Source organism: Harmonia axyridis, chromosome 2, assembly GCF_914767665.1.
Source record: "Harmonia axyridis chromosome 2, icHarAxyr1.1, whole genome shotgun sequence".
In the NCBI taxonomy this organism is placed as follows: Eukaryota; Metazoa; Arthropoda; class Insecta; order Coleoptera; family Coccinellidae; genus Harmonia; species Harmonia axyridis.
In genome coordinates, this window is record NC_059502.1 from 22234176 (window position 1) to 22252744 (window position 18569).

The 18569-nt window shown below is 33.9% G+C and overlaps 1 protein-coding gene across 2 annotated transcripts; it reads right to left on the minus strand.

Moving 5' to 3' along the window:
* Positions 1-405: 405 nt before the first annotated feature.
* LOC123673780 (xanthine dehydrogenase/oxidase-like) lies at positions 406-17054 on the minus strand. 2 transcript variants are annotated; one of them, XM_045608460.1, is made up of 20 exons: positions 16874-17054; positions 15494-15681; positions 15166-15326; positions 12191-12686; positions 11913-12136; positions 10772-10874; positions 10412-10539; positions 10053-10340; positions 9489-9657; positions 8715-8833; positions 8353-8659; positions 7890-8073; positions 5559-5941; positions 5079-5266; positions 4488-4646; positions 3482-3610; positions 3061-3191; positions 1494-1843; positions 1221-1334; positions 406-579 (listed from the first exon to the last, which is right to left on the minus strand). In XM_045608460.1, the coding sequence occupies exons 2-20, from the start codon at positions 15591-15593 to the stop codon at positions 512-514; spliced, it is 3801 nt and encodes a 1266-aa protein (XP_045464416.1). In that variant the 5' UTR covers positions 15594-15681; positions 16874-17054; the 3' UTR covers positions 406-511. The 2 variants fall into 2 exon arrangements, with proteins under 2 accessions (XP_045464416.1, XP_045464417.1); XM_045608461.1 differs by lacking the exon at positions 16874-17054 and adding an exon at positions 16404-16591.
* Between the last annotated feature and the right edge of the window lie 1515 nt (positions 17055-18569).

Genomic DNA, 18569 nt, shown 5'->3' on the forward strand with positions numbered 1-18569 from the left:
TCGATATCAGATAACCAATAAATTTTACATTTGAATGATTTGTCATCACATTCGATCACTTTTCGAATTCCAGAAATATACGGATGTTAAAATTGTAATTCAAGGTAAAAAACAACATACTTCGAATTTGAATAGTAGAACACGATATATTAAGGTTCCGGCGAAGATGAGCTTAAATTATTTTTGAACTACCTGTGACACGATCTAAATACTTATACTGAATCATCAGACCTGTAAAATGTAGAAAATTCATATTAGGACTGAAAATTTAATGGTTGTCTATGAGCACACTTTATTCTAAAGGGGCTGAGTTTCTCATAAAGCAATCCGAATATCAATACTACAAAACCAAATTGTTACCAGATTTATCTTAGGTTTCATAAAGTGGACTATTGAAAGGCAATGTTAAAATGAACTTTATTATCGAAAAACATTTACATATTAAGGTGTTAATTAATTAATAACTAATCCCATCACAGTATGTACCCCTTAAAACATATTTATATCCATACTATAATGTATATTGTTTGAAATCATTCAAGCTGCTCATCAAAGTTTGTTCTACAGTCGTTGGACCATCTACAAAAAAAAGGAATCAATGAAAAATCATCAGAAATTTATATTACAAAGCGGAATTTAGATTATAAAATTTGGTTATCAGTTGCAATTTTTTTTGAAAATTTTGATTAATTGTTACTATCACCTTCACTATGTGTTCATTTTCCTTCTTCATACTTTTTTGTCATTGAAAAGAAAAAAATCAGACTTGGAGTATATCGAAAGATATATTTAATTGTTAAGCTGATGAAATAGTTGTGTGTTTTCAATATTAATAACCTTCATCATGTATTTTATTATTCACTTGGATTTTATATCGACCTTTCCATTGAGTAAGCCAAATGAAGAAATTGGGAAGATAGAAGAGTTTGCAAATGTGAAAGGTGACTCCAGTTTCATGAGCGTTGTTGCTTTGTCTATCATGCATAAATAACTGTTTTTTCATTTCAGATATAAAGATACCTGAACCTTCAGCCATTGAATCTTTGAGTAAATATTATAAGTTTTTTTCAATATATTCATTTTCATCAAACTTCCACGAAGAGTTGTCAAAAGTAGAGAAGGAAGGAATTTTCATTATGATAAACTATTTCCCAGTAATTATTTTTGTGGAAGAATATACATATCACAAAAAATATAAAGATGCAGAACACAATACTCACCAAATAAGATATATTTTGGCTTTGATTTATCAGCATCCTGTCTAGCACTCGCTATTGCATGTCTTATGGCCAAAGGAACACTCACAGTGAGACATAAAGGTGGTTCACCAATAGCTTCAAAGAAAAATCGAAACCGTATCATCAGTTGAATTGAAAAAATAATAGGTAGTCATTAAAACTAATGCAAAATGTCCCAATAATGTTTCCTTGAAACATATTTTGTAACATCTCTTTCAAAGAAAAGTGTCATAGTTGCATATTATGTAACTTTACCTTTTGACTGTAGTACACCTTTGGGATTTGGGTTGTTCTTCGGAAATTTGACCCTGAAATCAACAGGTATATCTTTAGGACCTGGAGGTTTGTAGAACCAGGTATTGTTGGTCAACTGTCTTCCATCTTTATCGAAGACTATCTTCTCCATGGTAAAGTATCCTGCGCCCATAACAAAAGCTCCTTCCACTTGTCCAATATCCACTTCTGGACTGAGTGATGTTCCAGTATCCTCAATCAAATCAACTCTGGTGATGATGTGTTGGCCAGTTAGCACATCTAATAGCACTTCTGTTGCACATGATCCGTAGATGATGTATGGTTGGACAAATGGAGCAGTAGGTGAGTATCTGGAGAAATCATTCCAAAATTAGTATCGTAAAAATACTCGGCCAATTGAAAAGTCCCCGGTCTGATGCACAGATGACGGTGCTAGTATTAAACTCATATAATTTTTAGTTAGTACCAACATTCAAACGATACGTAATCAAAGGACCCCGCACGTTTAGTATGGGAAATGGTTTTCCGTTAATTTGGCTGAATTTTTGATATGATGTAGTTCTTGATAAACTGATCAGAAAAGTCCTTAGCCACAAAGCTCAAAAATGGACAGTTTTCGAGATATGGAGCTTTGAAAATGGATTTTTTGCAATTTTCGGGGTTTTTGCTCATCAATCGGGGAGCTCTCATTTCTGGTTTTGATGGAATTTGGATGTTCGGCGGCCAGAACCCGACTGAGAAATGATCTTCCTTGGTTATATTAGGCACCGCCATCGATAATTTTTTATACACTGCTCCACATTGGCTATGAAATGAGATACAAAATCCAAGATCTTCCATACATCTTTTCATGCCACAAGAAGACGCCAGAATAATTCACATGACCGAGAAACGACATATTGTGAGATTTTTTCAAGAGGGATCATAATAACTGAATCCTCATATATCTGATGTCCAATAATATCAAATATGTTAGCCGAAATGTTCATAACCAGGCACCGCGAGCTGTAATGGGGGAAAATGGGAAAATCATAATCATATATCCTCAGGGATAACAATTGTGATCACTATTGATGTCATTTACATATGATATGTGATTTGTTTCTCACAAATCTGGATAATTTGACATGTTCTTAGACCTCAAAAGAATGCTCGCTGGAAAGAAATTTAGCGCCAATGAAGAAGTAATCGCCGAAAATGAGGCCTATTTTGAAGTGAAAGACAAATCGTACTACGAAAATGGCTCGGAAGATGGTATCGAAAAGTTGGAAGATCGCTATAATCACTGTATCGCCCTCGAAGGCAACTATGTTGTATAATAAGATCGAATTTTGCCAAAAAAAATGTGTTTTACTATGGTAGACCAGGGACTTTCCAATTGGCCTGTTACATTATAGGTCAGAAATACAAGGTGAGAAAATATTTGGGTTTGTTCTAGGTAGCATTGTGTATAAATAAATAATTTTTTTTTCAAGTTGTTCAAATATTGGAGGTTAGGCAAATTTGTAGATTGTATAATGAAGAAATCTACTGAAAATCATGAATCATACGAAGTAGGAGTACTTACTGACAACTTGCAGACAAATATGTAAATTTAGCATACGCTGCTTGTACTAATTGCTCCCAATTTTGAGATCCGTCTTCCTTCTTGAATGGTTTTAGACGTCCCAGTAATTCATCACAAGCTTTATCTATGCCCTAAAAATTTTATAATCAAAAAACTTTCTCATATAATCTAATATTAATAATTTTGATGAATCGTTTTTTTTTCAATGAAATTTTGAAGTTCTGAGGATTTTCACTGGTGTTGCTCATTTTTTACACATGATTCCCACATTCTAAGCCCACTCTGTGATCTGTCAATTCCACATAATTTGACCTAGAGTTGATTCGTATTCGTAAATGATCTGAGTTTCGCTGAGATAAATTCATTCTGAACAGGCCATTACGAAATTGGTCACGATCGTTATTCACAAAGAAATACTCACGTAGCAAACAGCTTCTGATGTCATGCTTCCTCCAGTTGCTGAACTATTTGGAGAGGCCATTGTGTTACTCGGAAGCACGTTAATTTTTTCTATGGGGATTTGGAATTTGTAGGCACATACTTGCACAGCCTGAGGAAATGGATTCAAATTAGGAAGTTATTTTGTTTCTTGGAAATAAGAATTTTATCATTATATGTGAACACCAAAAGACAAAGAAATATGCGGCTCCACAATAAAAGAAATCTAATGTTTACTTTCTCTTAATCTTTTTTTGACCATTCCTTCATAAGTTTCGCAGTTTCAAGAGAAGATTTATCTTTAGTATTTGTGGTATCAAATAAAATCACTCAATAAACTGAAAAAATTAAGTTAAGTAAAGTGTATGGCCTCCTCGAATAACAACTACAGCTTAACACAGTTTGCATATTTTCAATGAGATTGTTGAAGAAGCCTTGATCAATCACTCTCCAGAGTTGTGGTAAAACCCGTCTGAGTTCTTGAAGTATATGTGTAGAGGTTGTTGATGAGAATCCTCTTTGTATATGATTTTAGGACCTGAGGCTGAGCACACGGAGGAAGGTTGGCGTTCTTTTTCTACGTGTTCAGCAAGGTGTCAGTAGAGGTTTTTTGTGAGTATGCCCTTAAGGTGAGCCTCGCACTACCCAAAAGGTGCAGTCAAGAGCCTCACGCTTGTCGAGATTTGTTGGGTGTCTATAAGGTGGATTTCCCTCAATTTATAAAACAAGGTTATATAAGGTTAGGTTAGAAATCATTTTTGATGTGTGAAGTGACTTTGGTGAATATTTGTTTATTTTCTTTTTAGAAATGTTATAATTGTCTGGAGAATTTGATCTCGTTCAGAGCAGTATCGGATAAAAAGAATTACCGAAAGTAACCATTATTTATTTCTGAAATTGAGGGCCTTAGCTAACTATATATAAATTGAAATGTTTTTTGCGATCAGGAAGAATAATAAACTATTGTGTTTTATTCGGAGAGTTATTACCTTAGTGTTTATTCCTTGTCCAATTTCAATTCCTCCGTGTGTTATGGAAACACTACCATCAACATGAAAAATGGAGACCGTTACATTGAGGGGTCCGAATGGAGCGAATTCGTATGCCATCGGAACTACAGAAATTCCTTTCTTCTTCCAACGATTTTCCTGTTAAATAGTAATAAATATTGAAATAATTATAAACTTTTTTTTTAAAATAAATCTGGATTTTTATGTCAGAATTGTATCGGTTAAATACTTGTGTAGAGACTATTCGCACTCCCGTGGGATGGCGCCACATGCTGCGCAATACCACACATCTCCAAAAGAGCAAAAAATATTTAAATTGGAATTCAACATTATTGGAAGATATTCAGCCCTATACTGTAACTTCAAATCGAATAGAGATGGTATGGATCGAATAGAAATGCACCAGAATCGTTTCGACTTTGTACTCTGGATACAGAATACGAAATTTGGATGCGATAGAAGTGAAACATCCCGATTTCTCAGATTACGAACCGATTCGTTCATTTCTATTCTAGTTGCAGAATTGGTCCCAATTAGTCTTGTTTTTTTTAGTACATGATTAACTCTTACTTTGTTGAACTTTTCTATTTCCCTTTTTCTCTTATTAATATCTGCCCATTCCATAATATCAGCGATATAGTCCCTCAGCTTGTCGCTTTCATCAATATTGTTGATTCTGACATCTAATGGATCCATATTCAGTTCATATGCCATATGATCCATAATTGATTCGATAAGGCCGAGTCCTTCAGTTGAACCTTGGGCGTAACAGAAATATTGTAAGAAGTCTGTATCTTCTGGTGATAGCTTTTTAGAATTATATTTATTTACATCCGAGAAATTTTAACAAGCAAGTCTAAATAGGTTGTTTTGTTAATTCTTTGAAGATTTTTCAATTTATTCGCATATAATTGGACAACAATATGCTAGTGGCATATTGTAATTTGATGATATTTCATTCAGTTTCAGGAACTTTAGAATCCACTTTACGAAATATATCACAAGCAACAACAATAATAAATAATATAGATGTAAATTTTATTAAAATACCTGGAGCTCTAGCCCATGTGTTCGCTGGAGTATCAGTTCTGGTACGATAATAAACGATGTCGAATCTATCTGAGCCATAATTTTTCGTCAAGAGATCGAAGATATTGGATTGGTTGAATGCCTCGTTACCTCCGACTCCGTGGTCGCTGTATATTTTAGCATCGAGCTGTTGTATGACACCACCATTGTTACATTTCACCACATAATCAACAGCGAGAGGAAAACGTTTTCCGACCAACTCCATGTTTTCCTTCAAGCTCAAGGACATACGCACCGGTTTACGGGTTAACCAGGCTGCGAGAGCAGTTGCGCAGGATATTTGAGCGTTTCTGCTTATTTTTGCGCCGAAACCACCTCCGCATCTTCTTATGCTCACGTTCACCCTGAAAAATTGTATAAAGGTTATGAAATAATAATTGTTATAAACTGCTTTTCACTATACTTGGAATTCCTAAGGGTAATAAAGGGTTTGGAAAATATTGAGCTGTCTAACCGAAATTTTCAAACTTTGTCGAATTGTGTTGCCATGAAAGCTTTCAGTAATCTATTAAATTCTCTACAGAAAAAAAAAAACATAGACATGATCCAAGAGTTAACCGCGAAAGAGGAAAAAATTTATCCATTCGAACGGAATATGATGAGACTACAACAAATCTTCTACAAGACAAATCTTTCTATGACAGCCAGTGAGTGGTGCATTGTTCGACTCAATATCCTCTAAAAGGGCTCATTCAGCTGATGTAACCTTTCCGAAAGTCCACGAAAGGTGACAGATAATCCCATTTTTCGCATTTCAGCACCTCTCAGATCTGGATAATAATAATAATAATAATAATATATTCATCATCAAAGTTTACATATACATAAACATACATATGAGGGACTAATGAATATTCAAAAAATAGAGAAAACCAAGTAAAATGGTTTTCTGTGAGTAAAATCACAAATATTAAAAAAATTTACATTAGCCTTAATGTGTAGGTAAGTAGATGCAGAGTATCATTCCATTTTCGGTCTTTTCTCAATCCAGTGTGAATAGTCCAATTCAGGTTCAGTGTCGCAATTCGGTGATCCATATCCATATCCGTGTATTATGTCACAATTCGGGTAAATTCTCAGTTATCGAGTAGTTGGTCAAGATTGGGGTAAGTAATATATACACACATATACATATATATATATATATATATACATACATATATACACACATTTATTTTATTATTTATTTAGAGTTTATAATATTGTAGAGCAGTGTTCTTTCGGTGTTTTTTATCCATATTTTTAGCTTGTATCTAAACTGATAACAATTTTGGATATTCCTTATATCTTCAGGTAGAATGCTGAATATTCTTGGAGCCAAGTATTGGTTGCATCTTTGGCCAATTGTCTTTTCAGCTCTTATAGTAGTGAAGAAGTATACGACTTGAATGTTATCATACAGCAGATTAAGTTTTGTGAGTAGGTCGTGTTCTTCAACCACGAAATCTCACACTATTTGACCTTTCATAAGGAAGTTCTCCATGAGAATGTCCCCCCGCTTAATCAAAAAAATCTTGTTAAAGACCTCTTCATTTCTTGGTAGACCTAAAGAAGCTAGCCCCCGCTTACATATAACCTGATAGACCTCTACATCAAAGCTCAAGCATCATATAAAAAATTCAGGAAGTTTCATTAACGATGTTACTCACTTTGTTAGTAAACGGGCAGTAAACATATTAAATTAGAAGCAAATGACATGCTTGTGAGTTTTGATGTTGAGTACCTTGTTTATAATACATATCAGAAATATTTCTGGGGATTTAGGTGGTATAATATTTTCAGGTTTTGTCTGGCATTCACCTCCAACCAATGGAAGAGCAAATTTCAAGGGAAACCGGACGAATCACTATGGAAACCTGTTGGGACCAACTACAACTGACTCGTTCATGGCAAAATTCGAGGAGAAAGCCATAAGTGCCGGAGCAAACAGTTCAAGCACATGAAGCGAAGAATAAATTGCTCTCCCAATATCCAATAAACTTATAGAATACAGGAAATACATCGAAAGTTGAAATGAAACGAGAAGGTATCTAGAGATATGAAAACCAACGAATGGCAAGATATTGATTCTACTATTTCCGGGAAAAGTACTCCTAACTCATACAAGCTCACAGCTTGTCTCACCGAAGCCTAGGACAATGTTGATAGAGAACAATCAAATAGATATTGAAATTGACAATCAAAATATGGCTATATTCGATGCTCCACTTCTCGAAAGGATGGATAGATGGATACTCAAAGCATTTCTACCAATGTACTGAGCGTTAATCACGTCATGGAACTTATACTCACTTATTATGCGGTATTCCTAACATTCGTGCAGCTGAAACTTGACTCAGGTCCATCCACTGTGAAGATGGGAACATATCTAAGCCGTCTTCTGTGGGAATTACTAAACAGCACTGCGTTTCCATGTGGAAGTGGTATTGACTACCAAGATCGAATGTTCCGGATAAAGTCAACTTCACATCTTTACCTATGCCCAATTAGAAATACAACATTACTGGTGGTTCTTGTTATTCACCATATTATCAGTTATCACATTACCTTTTTATATGATATTACTTCTTTAAATCAACAATGATAATGCAAGAAATATAAAAAGTCTATTGATATTGAGTTGCTGTATTGATGTATCGAAAAATAATTATAGTCAACATATCTATATTATATTTCAATTGAAGACAATATGGGCAATACTGAGTAGAAGTTGCCGTAAATCTTACTTCTAGAACTTCCCAGAAAATTTTCTCACCTATGTTTTTATGTTTCAATTCCCTTTCCTTCGTCATCTTATCTGTTGCTCCCGCCTTTAAAATGTCTCTAATATAGAGCAAAGGAGGATTTGTGGGAGCATCATAGCTAATCTCTACGAGATCTGCAGCTTCGTCAACCTTATTTCTGTCAGATCCCACCAATACTCCAACTGGTTGATGGAAATATTCCACTACACCATCGGCAAAAATCTTTTCGATTATTCCAGGTCCAAAACCAGGTGGAATGAAATTGTTGTCTCCAGGTATATCGTCTTTAGTGAAAAACTTTTCGATGCCGTCCAAAGCCTGAAAATCATGATTCATCAGAAAGAATATTCTCATTGAGTGACATCTGAATTACCAGTGCTTTCGAAGCGTCGATCTTTGTTATCTTAGAATTGGGTGCAGCTTTTGCTAGAATAAGTTTCCCAAAGAGCTGATGGGGATGATCAGGTATATCTTCGATGTACTGAGCTTGACCTGAGAGTAGGAATTATATTACTATGAAGATTATCACGAAAGTTTATAACTATGTGCAGATTTTCGAGTGCACAGTGGACATAATATTTAACTGAATCTTTTAAGTACTCAATGAACGTTTTGATAACGATAATTGGTGGTAGGCAATGATCTGATAATAAGTAGATAGCGCATAGAGAAAGAGAGAAATCGACTCTACCAGGAAGGTGAGACGAACGATGTTTACACCTCATGACTTAAGGTTTAACCCTAGGTCGAGACTCAACCGATGTTTTGATTGGACTAATCAGTCATTGAATAATCCAAACATTTTAGATCCCTTATTATTGGTTGAAATTCAAACATCTTAATCTTCTCCCTTGTGCTCACGTGATCCAGGACTTGATCTAGGACTTGATCTTTTTCTCTTTAATGTAGTAGGCAATGATCTGCTCTAAACTATCACTCAAGGGCGCATCTATGTATTATTAGATCATTGGTGGTAGGTTCAAGTTGTATTTGTATGAGTAGAGGAGGTAGTTTGCGGCCCCTGTAAAAATTTCGGTAAATTTGGTTTCTGAAGATGTACGTTCATTAAACGCTCATAAAGATTCTGTGATTTGAGTGTGGTTACTTCAGTACATTATAACGGCATATTATTTCGATAGAACCTCACCAGATGTTTGGGCTAATGCTTCGATCTTCGGTATGGCTTGTGTCAAAGGGTACAATGATTCGTTAGTTTCATAATCTTGCAGCCCACTTGATACAGGTCGTACCATTTTTTCACCTGCACTTTTGTTTCTGGGGCTCAGTTTTCCCTCAGGGGTATTTTTAAGTACAGCCTGGAAAATTAAAATCAATAGCTCTTCAATATTATATGGTTGAAATGGTTATTCTCTTAGTTATATAAATGACGAAATAAATACTTCATCACTTCATAGAAGTTGAAGCTAGAACAGAGATATACAGACACTTAGATCGATAAACTGAAAGTTATTTGGGATGGTCTGAAATACATTTTGCAAATCGGAAGTCCACAAATTATCTCCATTCCAAAAGTGATCTCAATGCTTCCACTACCGTTGGTATACGCGGAAGCGAAAATGCAAATAAATTCATCCACATATTTGCAGCCCTAGTTTGAATGAGTAGAACTGAATCTTTGTTAGCCATATTTCGAGATTGCTATAACTAAGACTTATTTTTTGTTGAAAGTTTGTTCGATTGCAACTCTTACCTTGAAGAACAGAGCTATTGAAAGTTGTTTCCTGAACTCCGGTTCAGGCTCAGGCAGAACAAAATCAGGCTTCAGTTCCTCTTCGAGCGTTTTGAACGCTCCCTGGAGGGTGTCATTATTGAAGAGTTCTTTTCCCTTCAAGAATTCTTCTGTTTTAGTAGCGTGAATAAATTGAGGGTTTATATTGCCAATAACTATGGTAGCACTCTCCACCTTCTTATTAGAATCAAGTTTGAAGCAAAACCCGGCATTGACGAGCGCATGCGCATTTTGTGCTCGTGGCATAATCTGAAAACACAGAAAAATTGTTGATCTTTTTTCTCTTTCATTTCTTTCTTTCATTTATAGTTCATCTTTACCTTGTAGGTTTCATATTTGTAGTCTTCGGACAAACTGGGTATCTGAATAGATTTTATCACTTTTTTGTTCATGTCGAATTCGAGAAAGTCAGGAAGACTTTTGGTCACCTCTGTTCCGGATGTGTCAACTGAAAATTTTGAGATATTTGAAAAAAAGGTTTGAGAACCACAAAAGAATGAAAACTGTCAATTGTTCGGGAAAGAATCTCACAAAAAAAAGATATTCTTCTTGCATTCCATCTGGTATGAAAAATTTTATTGATTTGCTGACTGAATATTAGTCATGCTTCTTGTTGCTTAAAGATTTTTGGTGATGTTGGTTCAGTCAAGCATTATAAAAAAAAATTTTTAAATTCTCACCTATAACCAGTTTTGCACCAAAAGTTTCCAGGGTAAGGAAAACGTCTGAGGGAAATTCGTGGTGATAATGTTTCATCATAAGGTTTCCAGCTAAACTGCCAACCTGAAAAAAAATCAATTTTATTTCATTCGAATGTTATTTTCTTCGAATTTGAATATTTTTTCCAATCACTAGCCTAAATTAGACAGAAATTTAATTATTCTTATTTTTTAATGTTGTTTATATCATCTCTCCTTGAATTCTGTAGGACCTCTCTGAACCTAGTATGTGCGAGTTGACTGAATGGCTGAACGGCTGAGCCGCTTATGTCCTGAATTGGTTTTGTTACAGTTAATCCTAATGTTTTTCGAAACCACTAATAACCATATTCAGTGTTAGTTGTGTTTTATTGATTTATTAAAAATTAAGGAAAGATTCCAATAGATCCGTACGTTAACTTTTCCAAGTAGTCGAACGACAAAGGCCAACAAGTTGAGAACAGCGATGATCAATAGCTGCACGAGTTGCTTGCTCACTCAGCCGATTATGTTGACTATAAAATGGAGGAAGAGCCCTATGAACAAATCCATTTTTTCAAAGTAAATTTCCACAATTTGTAAGCGTTAAATGATTCATTATGAATTGCCAAACCTTACTAGTTAGAAGGAAATTTCAACATAGATAATATCCATCAAAATTTCTTCTGCAGCTAAAAAACAGATGTAACCATTCGAGATAGTGACTCTTGTATAATAACTGACCAAAAATAAAGTTCAGCAAGCCTCAACATTACTTTGAGTATCAAATATCCCGAGTCATCAATATTGACAAAAAAAACCTTTCATGCTAGATATCTCGAAAACCGTTAGCATTTTGAAAGTGGGGCTTGGGATGAAGTCTCTTTCATTTTCCATATATAAACCAAAAAATTGAAAAAAAATATTTCCTTATATCTTCGCCAACTTATGCGTCACTGTGGCAGGACCCTGTATGTGTAGGGATAAGATTTTCAATTTGATTGTTTTGTCCATAATGTTGTCTTATATCAAAAATGTAACGATAATCGAACCTAACCAGGAAGTTACTGTTATTTGTGAGATCATAAGTTTTTATTGCTCAAGTGTCATATAACCTTTCCAATTTTTTTCAAATTGTACCTACATTTCTCACGGGAACGTTAGCGATAAGATCAATATGATCTCCCATAGTTTTCAAATGGGCAAATTTAGTGTTGGTTTCAGCCAGCTTATAAAATAACTCCATCGTAGTGGTCAGTGACATGCCACCTCCTAGAGTCAGTAAATCATCAGTGAGTTCATAACTCGTCAGTTCTTTCACTTCGATCACGTCAATGTAAACTTTTGGTGTTGGGAGTTTATAGACACCTAAAAAATATGATGACAGAATTATATGGATATCGATTATTTGAGTGAAATTACCTTTAGCACTGTTTCCAGCCACTAACATGTAGGGAGCATCTTTGATAGCTATCAAGTTATCCAGCAAATCTTTAATATTATAAACTTTGATCCATTTGGTATCTTTGTAGCATATCCCCACAGGTCTTCCCACCGGCATTTCATTCTTAATCTCTTTCGGTTTGCAACACACCAAATCTTCGATATCTGGATATTTTCCCAATAAATCAGTGGAAGCATCTGAGCAAAGTGATTTGAAGGCCGACATAATCGGACGGTAGCCTGTACATCTGCAGATGTTCCCTCCGAAAGAGTTCTCAACCTCTTTCATAGTGGGTTTTCCATTTTCCAAGAGGGCGTACATGTTCATCACCATGCCAGGAGAGCAGAAGCCGCATTGGGTACCGTTGAAATTTGCTAGGGCTTGTTGAGCCGGATGGAATTTTGTCAAAGGATTACCTATACCTTCGATAGTGTCTATTTTCCAACCATGGCAAGTGAGGATGGATACCAAACACTGAAAAGTATTGGGATAAAGTTATGTTCCCCTGAAGAAATTGCGACAGGAGTAAAAATGAATATTGCAAATTCACAAATGGGTCAAATGGTCAATGCATTCACTGGTTTCTCATTTCATCAAGAAAAGAGGTGACTGATAAATTTGTTAGAATCTGTATGTCAATGTGTTGTCATGGGTGTGGAAAAAGTTCATTCATTCATTTTTATTGCTTATTCCATTTGGAATTGGAAATTAAGAAAAATGTAAAACGTTCAAAAAATTTTTTTGGAGTATTTTTCTTTCAAGTTTTCGTATTTATTGTGTATTTATTATTTGCAATACTTCATTGCTACAACTTTTATGTTTAGAGATATCATTATCTATTAAGAACTTTCCTTGATATTCAAGCACATATTAACTGAACGAATAGATGTCAATAACTTAGCTCCCGAGAAAATTATAGATTCTAGATTTTATAGTTTTCACGCATTTCAAAATTTCAACTCTATAATTCCATAAGGAATAAATTTTTCAAGCAAAGCTTGTTGGGAAACAATCAACAATGCTCAAATGAATTGTGAATGCAAGAAACGTATATAAAATCAAGGAAAATGCCTCTGAAAATTTGGATGTTTATTCATTTTTGAGCGCTTGTTCACAGAACAGATCATTCTGTTAGAGAGAGAGAGACAGAGATCCGTTCTGTTATTTCATCACAATTTCTGTAATTTTTCTAATTTAGATCCGGAGATGGTCTCAAACAATAAGAAAAAGAAGTTTCAAATTCAGCCAGCCGTGAACACGAATACTCTTGAAATTACAGTTCTAGAAACTCGAGATTTTGATGGTAGTCTCTGATCTCGAATGCCGCGGTTGAGATCGTCAAAATTCGAGAATTTCGGTCATATTACCATTCTAAATGTTTATACCGGGTGTTACATGAGTAGTTGGCTATAGCCTAGTGGTAACTGCAGGTCATCCAGGCCTTACAGAAAAGTAGCTTGTTGGGTATCCTAAGACGGTTATTTTCGGAAACAGGTGGTGAGAGGGTGATTCATGAATAAGCCTAAATTTCTGATATCCATAACTAAGGAATCAGAAGTCCGATTTGGTTTAAATTTTGTGGGTTTGGTCACTTCATACAACCCTTCAAAACGTTTCATGTAATTTTAATATTTCTAGGGCAGTACGGAGATTATTGAGTTTTTTACGTTGGGCTTCGATATCTACACGTTTCAGAGGAATGTCGGTATTGCCATGAAAAAATACATAATTTGGTCTGATTAATTCAATTTTCACTTTGAATGGAACACTTACTTTGAGTAGCTACTAATGTAATTTTTTTAAAATACGGTCGTGTTTTCATTTCTTTCGTGACCATATTTGATTTAGCAGCTGATATTTTGGATTTAGCTTTCTGTTCCACTTTTCTTCATTCTAAACTAAAACCCTCAGCGCCTACTGAGTGCTGTAACACGCTGCGTAAAATATTAATTAGAAGTATGCATAGTCAAACTGTGATTTCTTTTGACAGTAGAAATAAAAATTAATTATCAATCTCAGAAAAAATAAACTGTAACTCTATTTGCTTAACAGCAAAATAAATATTGATAATTGATTTTTGTGAGGAAATTCAAACCTTCTTATTTCAATTCATAACATAGTAGGTATTGGAACTATCAAGTATCAAGTCCTAGGATTAGAACTAAGCATTTATGTTCTTTCGAAAATAGTTTTTTGTAGGTACAATGATCAACTTCGATCAATGTTCGATTAGTGAATGTCTGAAATGAGGATTTGAACGAGATATATGTACAGAAAATTAAAGTTACAGTCGGAGGAAAATTCAAACCAAAATTCGATTAGAGAAGATTAGATTAGAGAATATTTTTTTAGTCGAAATATTTGTTCAGCATTTATTATGTATGAAGTTTTTATTTAAAAACCAAGTGTCAAAGTTCTACCATTCAACAGATAATAACAAACAACAAACCAGATTGGAGCAAAACATCGTATTCCTAATCATTATTTCAACTAAATAATTGTAGATGCAACCTTGAATGTCAAATGTAAATAATTATTTTCAAAGATTGGATCTTGTTGGATCACCTACGCTTTTAGCAAATATGAATCTTTTTCAATGCCGATTCTGAATTCAAGGATTGGAATGAATGATCTTCAAAAGTCTGTTATGATATTATTTTGCATTCGCTATTTAGCATGCAGAAAAAAGTGGGTTTGCCTCAGGTGGCAAATATCCTATGCCCAGCCAGTGTTAATAAGTTGATAGGATAACATTTAATTCAGATTCTCATTTAATTTTCAATGTTGGGAGTACTGAAGAGATTGAAATTTAATGGATATCGAACTATAGAAGATATTCACTTCAATTCGTTCATCATGATGATAAATATTTTTTTAAGAACTTTGAATGAGGCATATTATTGCACAACGTAAATTTTCAGTAACCAATAATGAATAAACGTTAAGAACTCACCGAATTTACTGCCATAACTTTCTTATCTCCTGGCTTGGTAACTGCTACCACACAAGCTCCACAACCTCCCTCATAGCACATTCTTTTTGTGCCCATGAGATTGAGTTTATGTCTGAGGTATTCATTCAAAGTTGTTTCAGGAGCTATATCTTCACTCCTCACTAAAAAATATTTTAATATAATTTTAAAATTGGAGTACGAAGACATATTTGAAGTAACGAATAGCGAAAAATCAAACATAAGGAATTCTTTTAAGGAAGATTTCAATTGCTTCATTTCTATGAAATAATTTGTTGACTGAAATTTCGAATATGACTTTGAAACTCACCTGTGTGTTCCTTGCCAAGTATAGTGAATTTGATTTCATTGTTCTTCTTAATGGCACAATCACTCTGGTTGTACCCTAGAGTACTCCACAACCAACTCATCTTGAAGATTTCAAATTGGTTTTCCACTTATTTTATAAGATCAAAATTTAGCTCATGATGATGTATGTAGAATTGCCAGTTATAATTTCTAAAATATAATGAGTTATTTTTGATACGGAGTGAATATCAAGATATTATGCAACAAATTTTAAAGTCATTTGAAGAAAATATAAAAATATTTCCTTCGACGTAAAAAACCAATATCAATTAATTGATGTTGACATTGGTTTCCACTTGAGTTGTTATGAACATTTTTTGGTGTTTGATAAACGCAGTATGAGCCTATGTATTTGAAAAGAAATTTAAATGTTTTCAAGTAATATAAATATTTTCAACGGAATAGTTACTGTGATATTGTTGTTAGATTCGTAGTACAAGAAATATTTGGGAATTTTATTTATTTTCACTCTGTTACTTTCTGTTGTTCCATTCATAAATGATGATTAAAACCAATAGTTGAATCTATTTTCAATCAAAAATGAATGTTTCAAATTATCGAGATTAAAAAATTGGGCAAATAGCAATATGACCTTTCAGGAATAATATTGATAGCTTGAAATAATTATGTATTTCTCTTCAGGCAAACGATTCGTAAACATAAAATATAAATACGAAAGAATATTAAGGAAGGTACATCAAATTACAAGAACTATATGAAAACAACGAAATGATAAATTCAAAAGTAAATATTAGTAGAAGGTCAAATGAAACACAAATATAACTTCAAGAGATGCCATCCTTTCACGATCAAGGATATAACCAATGTTGTTTTCATTTGAACCCGAGAATTCTCAAAATTGGCAACTCTACCTATGCATCTGGATGCTAGTTATCATCAAGTACTTCACTAATAGAAAAGCTACACACTGATTGGAATAGGTACGTGAACAGTCAAAATTAGTGAGAAGAAATGTTTCTGTTCTTCTCAAAGGTTAAGGTCAAAAAATATACTGTTAAACGAATGCTATAAGGTTGTTTCTTTGGTGTGCGTTACCGACTCATTCAACGTCTAAGAAAATATTATGCAATACTAGGTACTTAGTGTATTTCCACAAATAAATCAGTGTGAAGGTCACTTCATATAGATACAGATGCTACATTCATTTCAAGAATATCTAATAATATAATTTAGAATTTCATTGATTCCAACTGAATCAAAATATTTATGGATATTCGAAAATTATGACTCAAAATTTAATTAAGCACCTAGATATGTTCATTGTATTGACAAATATTATGTAATTTAAATTCATGCGAGGTAATTAGAAGAAAAATTTTACCTGCAATGAACTTCTTTCAAGGTTTGTTTCTTCAACAAAGCCTGCAAAAAACTAACTGAAACAACTTTTCATGTGACTTATGTTTTGATTTGATCATAGGAGGAAGGAACGAGATGGTGAGAACTTGTTTGAATGCTTCTTCGGTATCAACTACTCCTCAGTTTGAGTTGTCGGATTATTTTCTGAACAGATCAAACTCCCATCGTTTGAAGTATTTACTATAATGAGCATAATTGCTTTGGAAGGACAAACAGGAATCAGTGAATTTCTGTGGCAAATAAATGAAACGTAATTAATTCTATTTTGATTTTCATCTTCTTTCTTTTTTCCCATTTCATTACAATGTCTGTAATTTTCTATTTTTGAGTCAAGAATTGTCTCAAATGAGGTCGACTAGCTGATGACGAATCAGTCTTCATATTTGATTCTATCCGTCCGTTCAACAGACCGTATATACGATAACATTTGAAAGGAAGGACCTAGAAGCTTGTAATTTTTAGGATAGGTTAGGATCTGCAAACCCTCAGCAAATAGAAAATGGCTGTTCAAAATAAGACTTTGTGAAAAACTTCATGTTGATCGCGTTGCAAGATCCATAGATGATTCGAGGAGAATTATTTCTTCTATTCTTTTTTGTCCCTTATCCATTCCTGGATGAAGGCATCTTTCATGTATCTTCATGCTGTTCTGCCCTGAGCTATCTGAAACCCAATACTCAGAGAATTCAAAAATTGGTTCATCATTTTAGTTAAAGCAAATTCGAGGCAAATATTGGAAAAAAATTACCCAATAATTGATTACAGATCAAATTTTGCTTGTAAACAGGCTATTTCCAAATTAGACGTGTGAATCTTGAAGGAGGTGTCAGTATCACTCAAAAATTTCTCAGCTTACTTCATTTTTCGTCAATTTTTTTCACGTTGGCCAAGTTTGATTTAAATTTTGGATTATTTTCATCAGAAAAAGGTGCCTACTATATGTATGAAAAAAGCAAAATTATGCTGTATTAGATGTTGAATAAAAATCAGTATGATTCAAAAGTTGGTAGATATATAAAGAAAATAATAGTATATTTCTAATATAAATTTGCCTGCAACTTTCGCAATCCACAATTCATGTATATCAAAATTATTCTAAAAATTTTTTCCGAGCTTAGTTCATTTGTTCCATTGTTACAATACAATGGTTATCCTCGTTTCTAAAATATGAGTGAATGCCAATATATTCATTGTGAATAAATGAGTCTGATATTCTTAGTCAAAACAATACGAATACCTTCGAAGAAATGATGGTTGAAACTGTTGAAAGTATGTTGCAATTATGGATTATGAGGCTGGAGGCGCCGTAAAATCGAATTAATTTTTTTGGGGAAACCTTTTACCTCACCCCATGCAGCCTAACTAGAACCGCCCCTGGAATAATGCAAGAAACATTTCTTTAGACTACTCCTTAGCATCGAAGAATTCAAAACTTTCCCCCATAAAATTTGAAAAAATTCATTTTCCGTCAATCATAACTATTACGAAAGAAAAATGTATTTATTATATTTTCACTTCGAAGTGAGAATAATCAATGCTAAATAGAGGGGCCATCAGATAACAAGAGATAAGATACTGTTAATTGGGATTGAGCTCTACGAAAAAAATAGGTATTCCCAGATGAACTAGAAGTATTTGAATTAGTATGAATTTAAGGG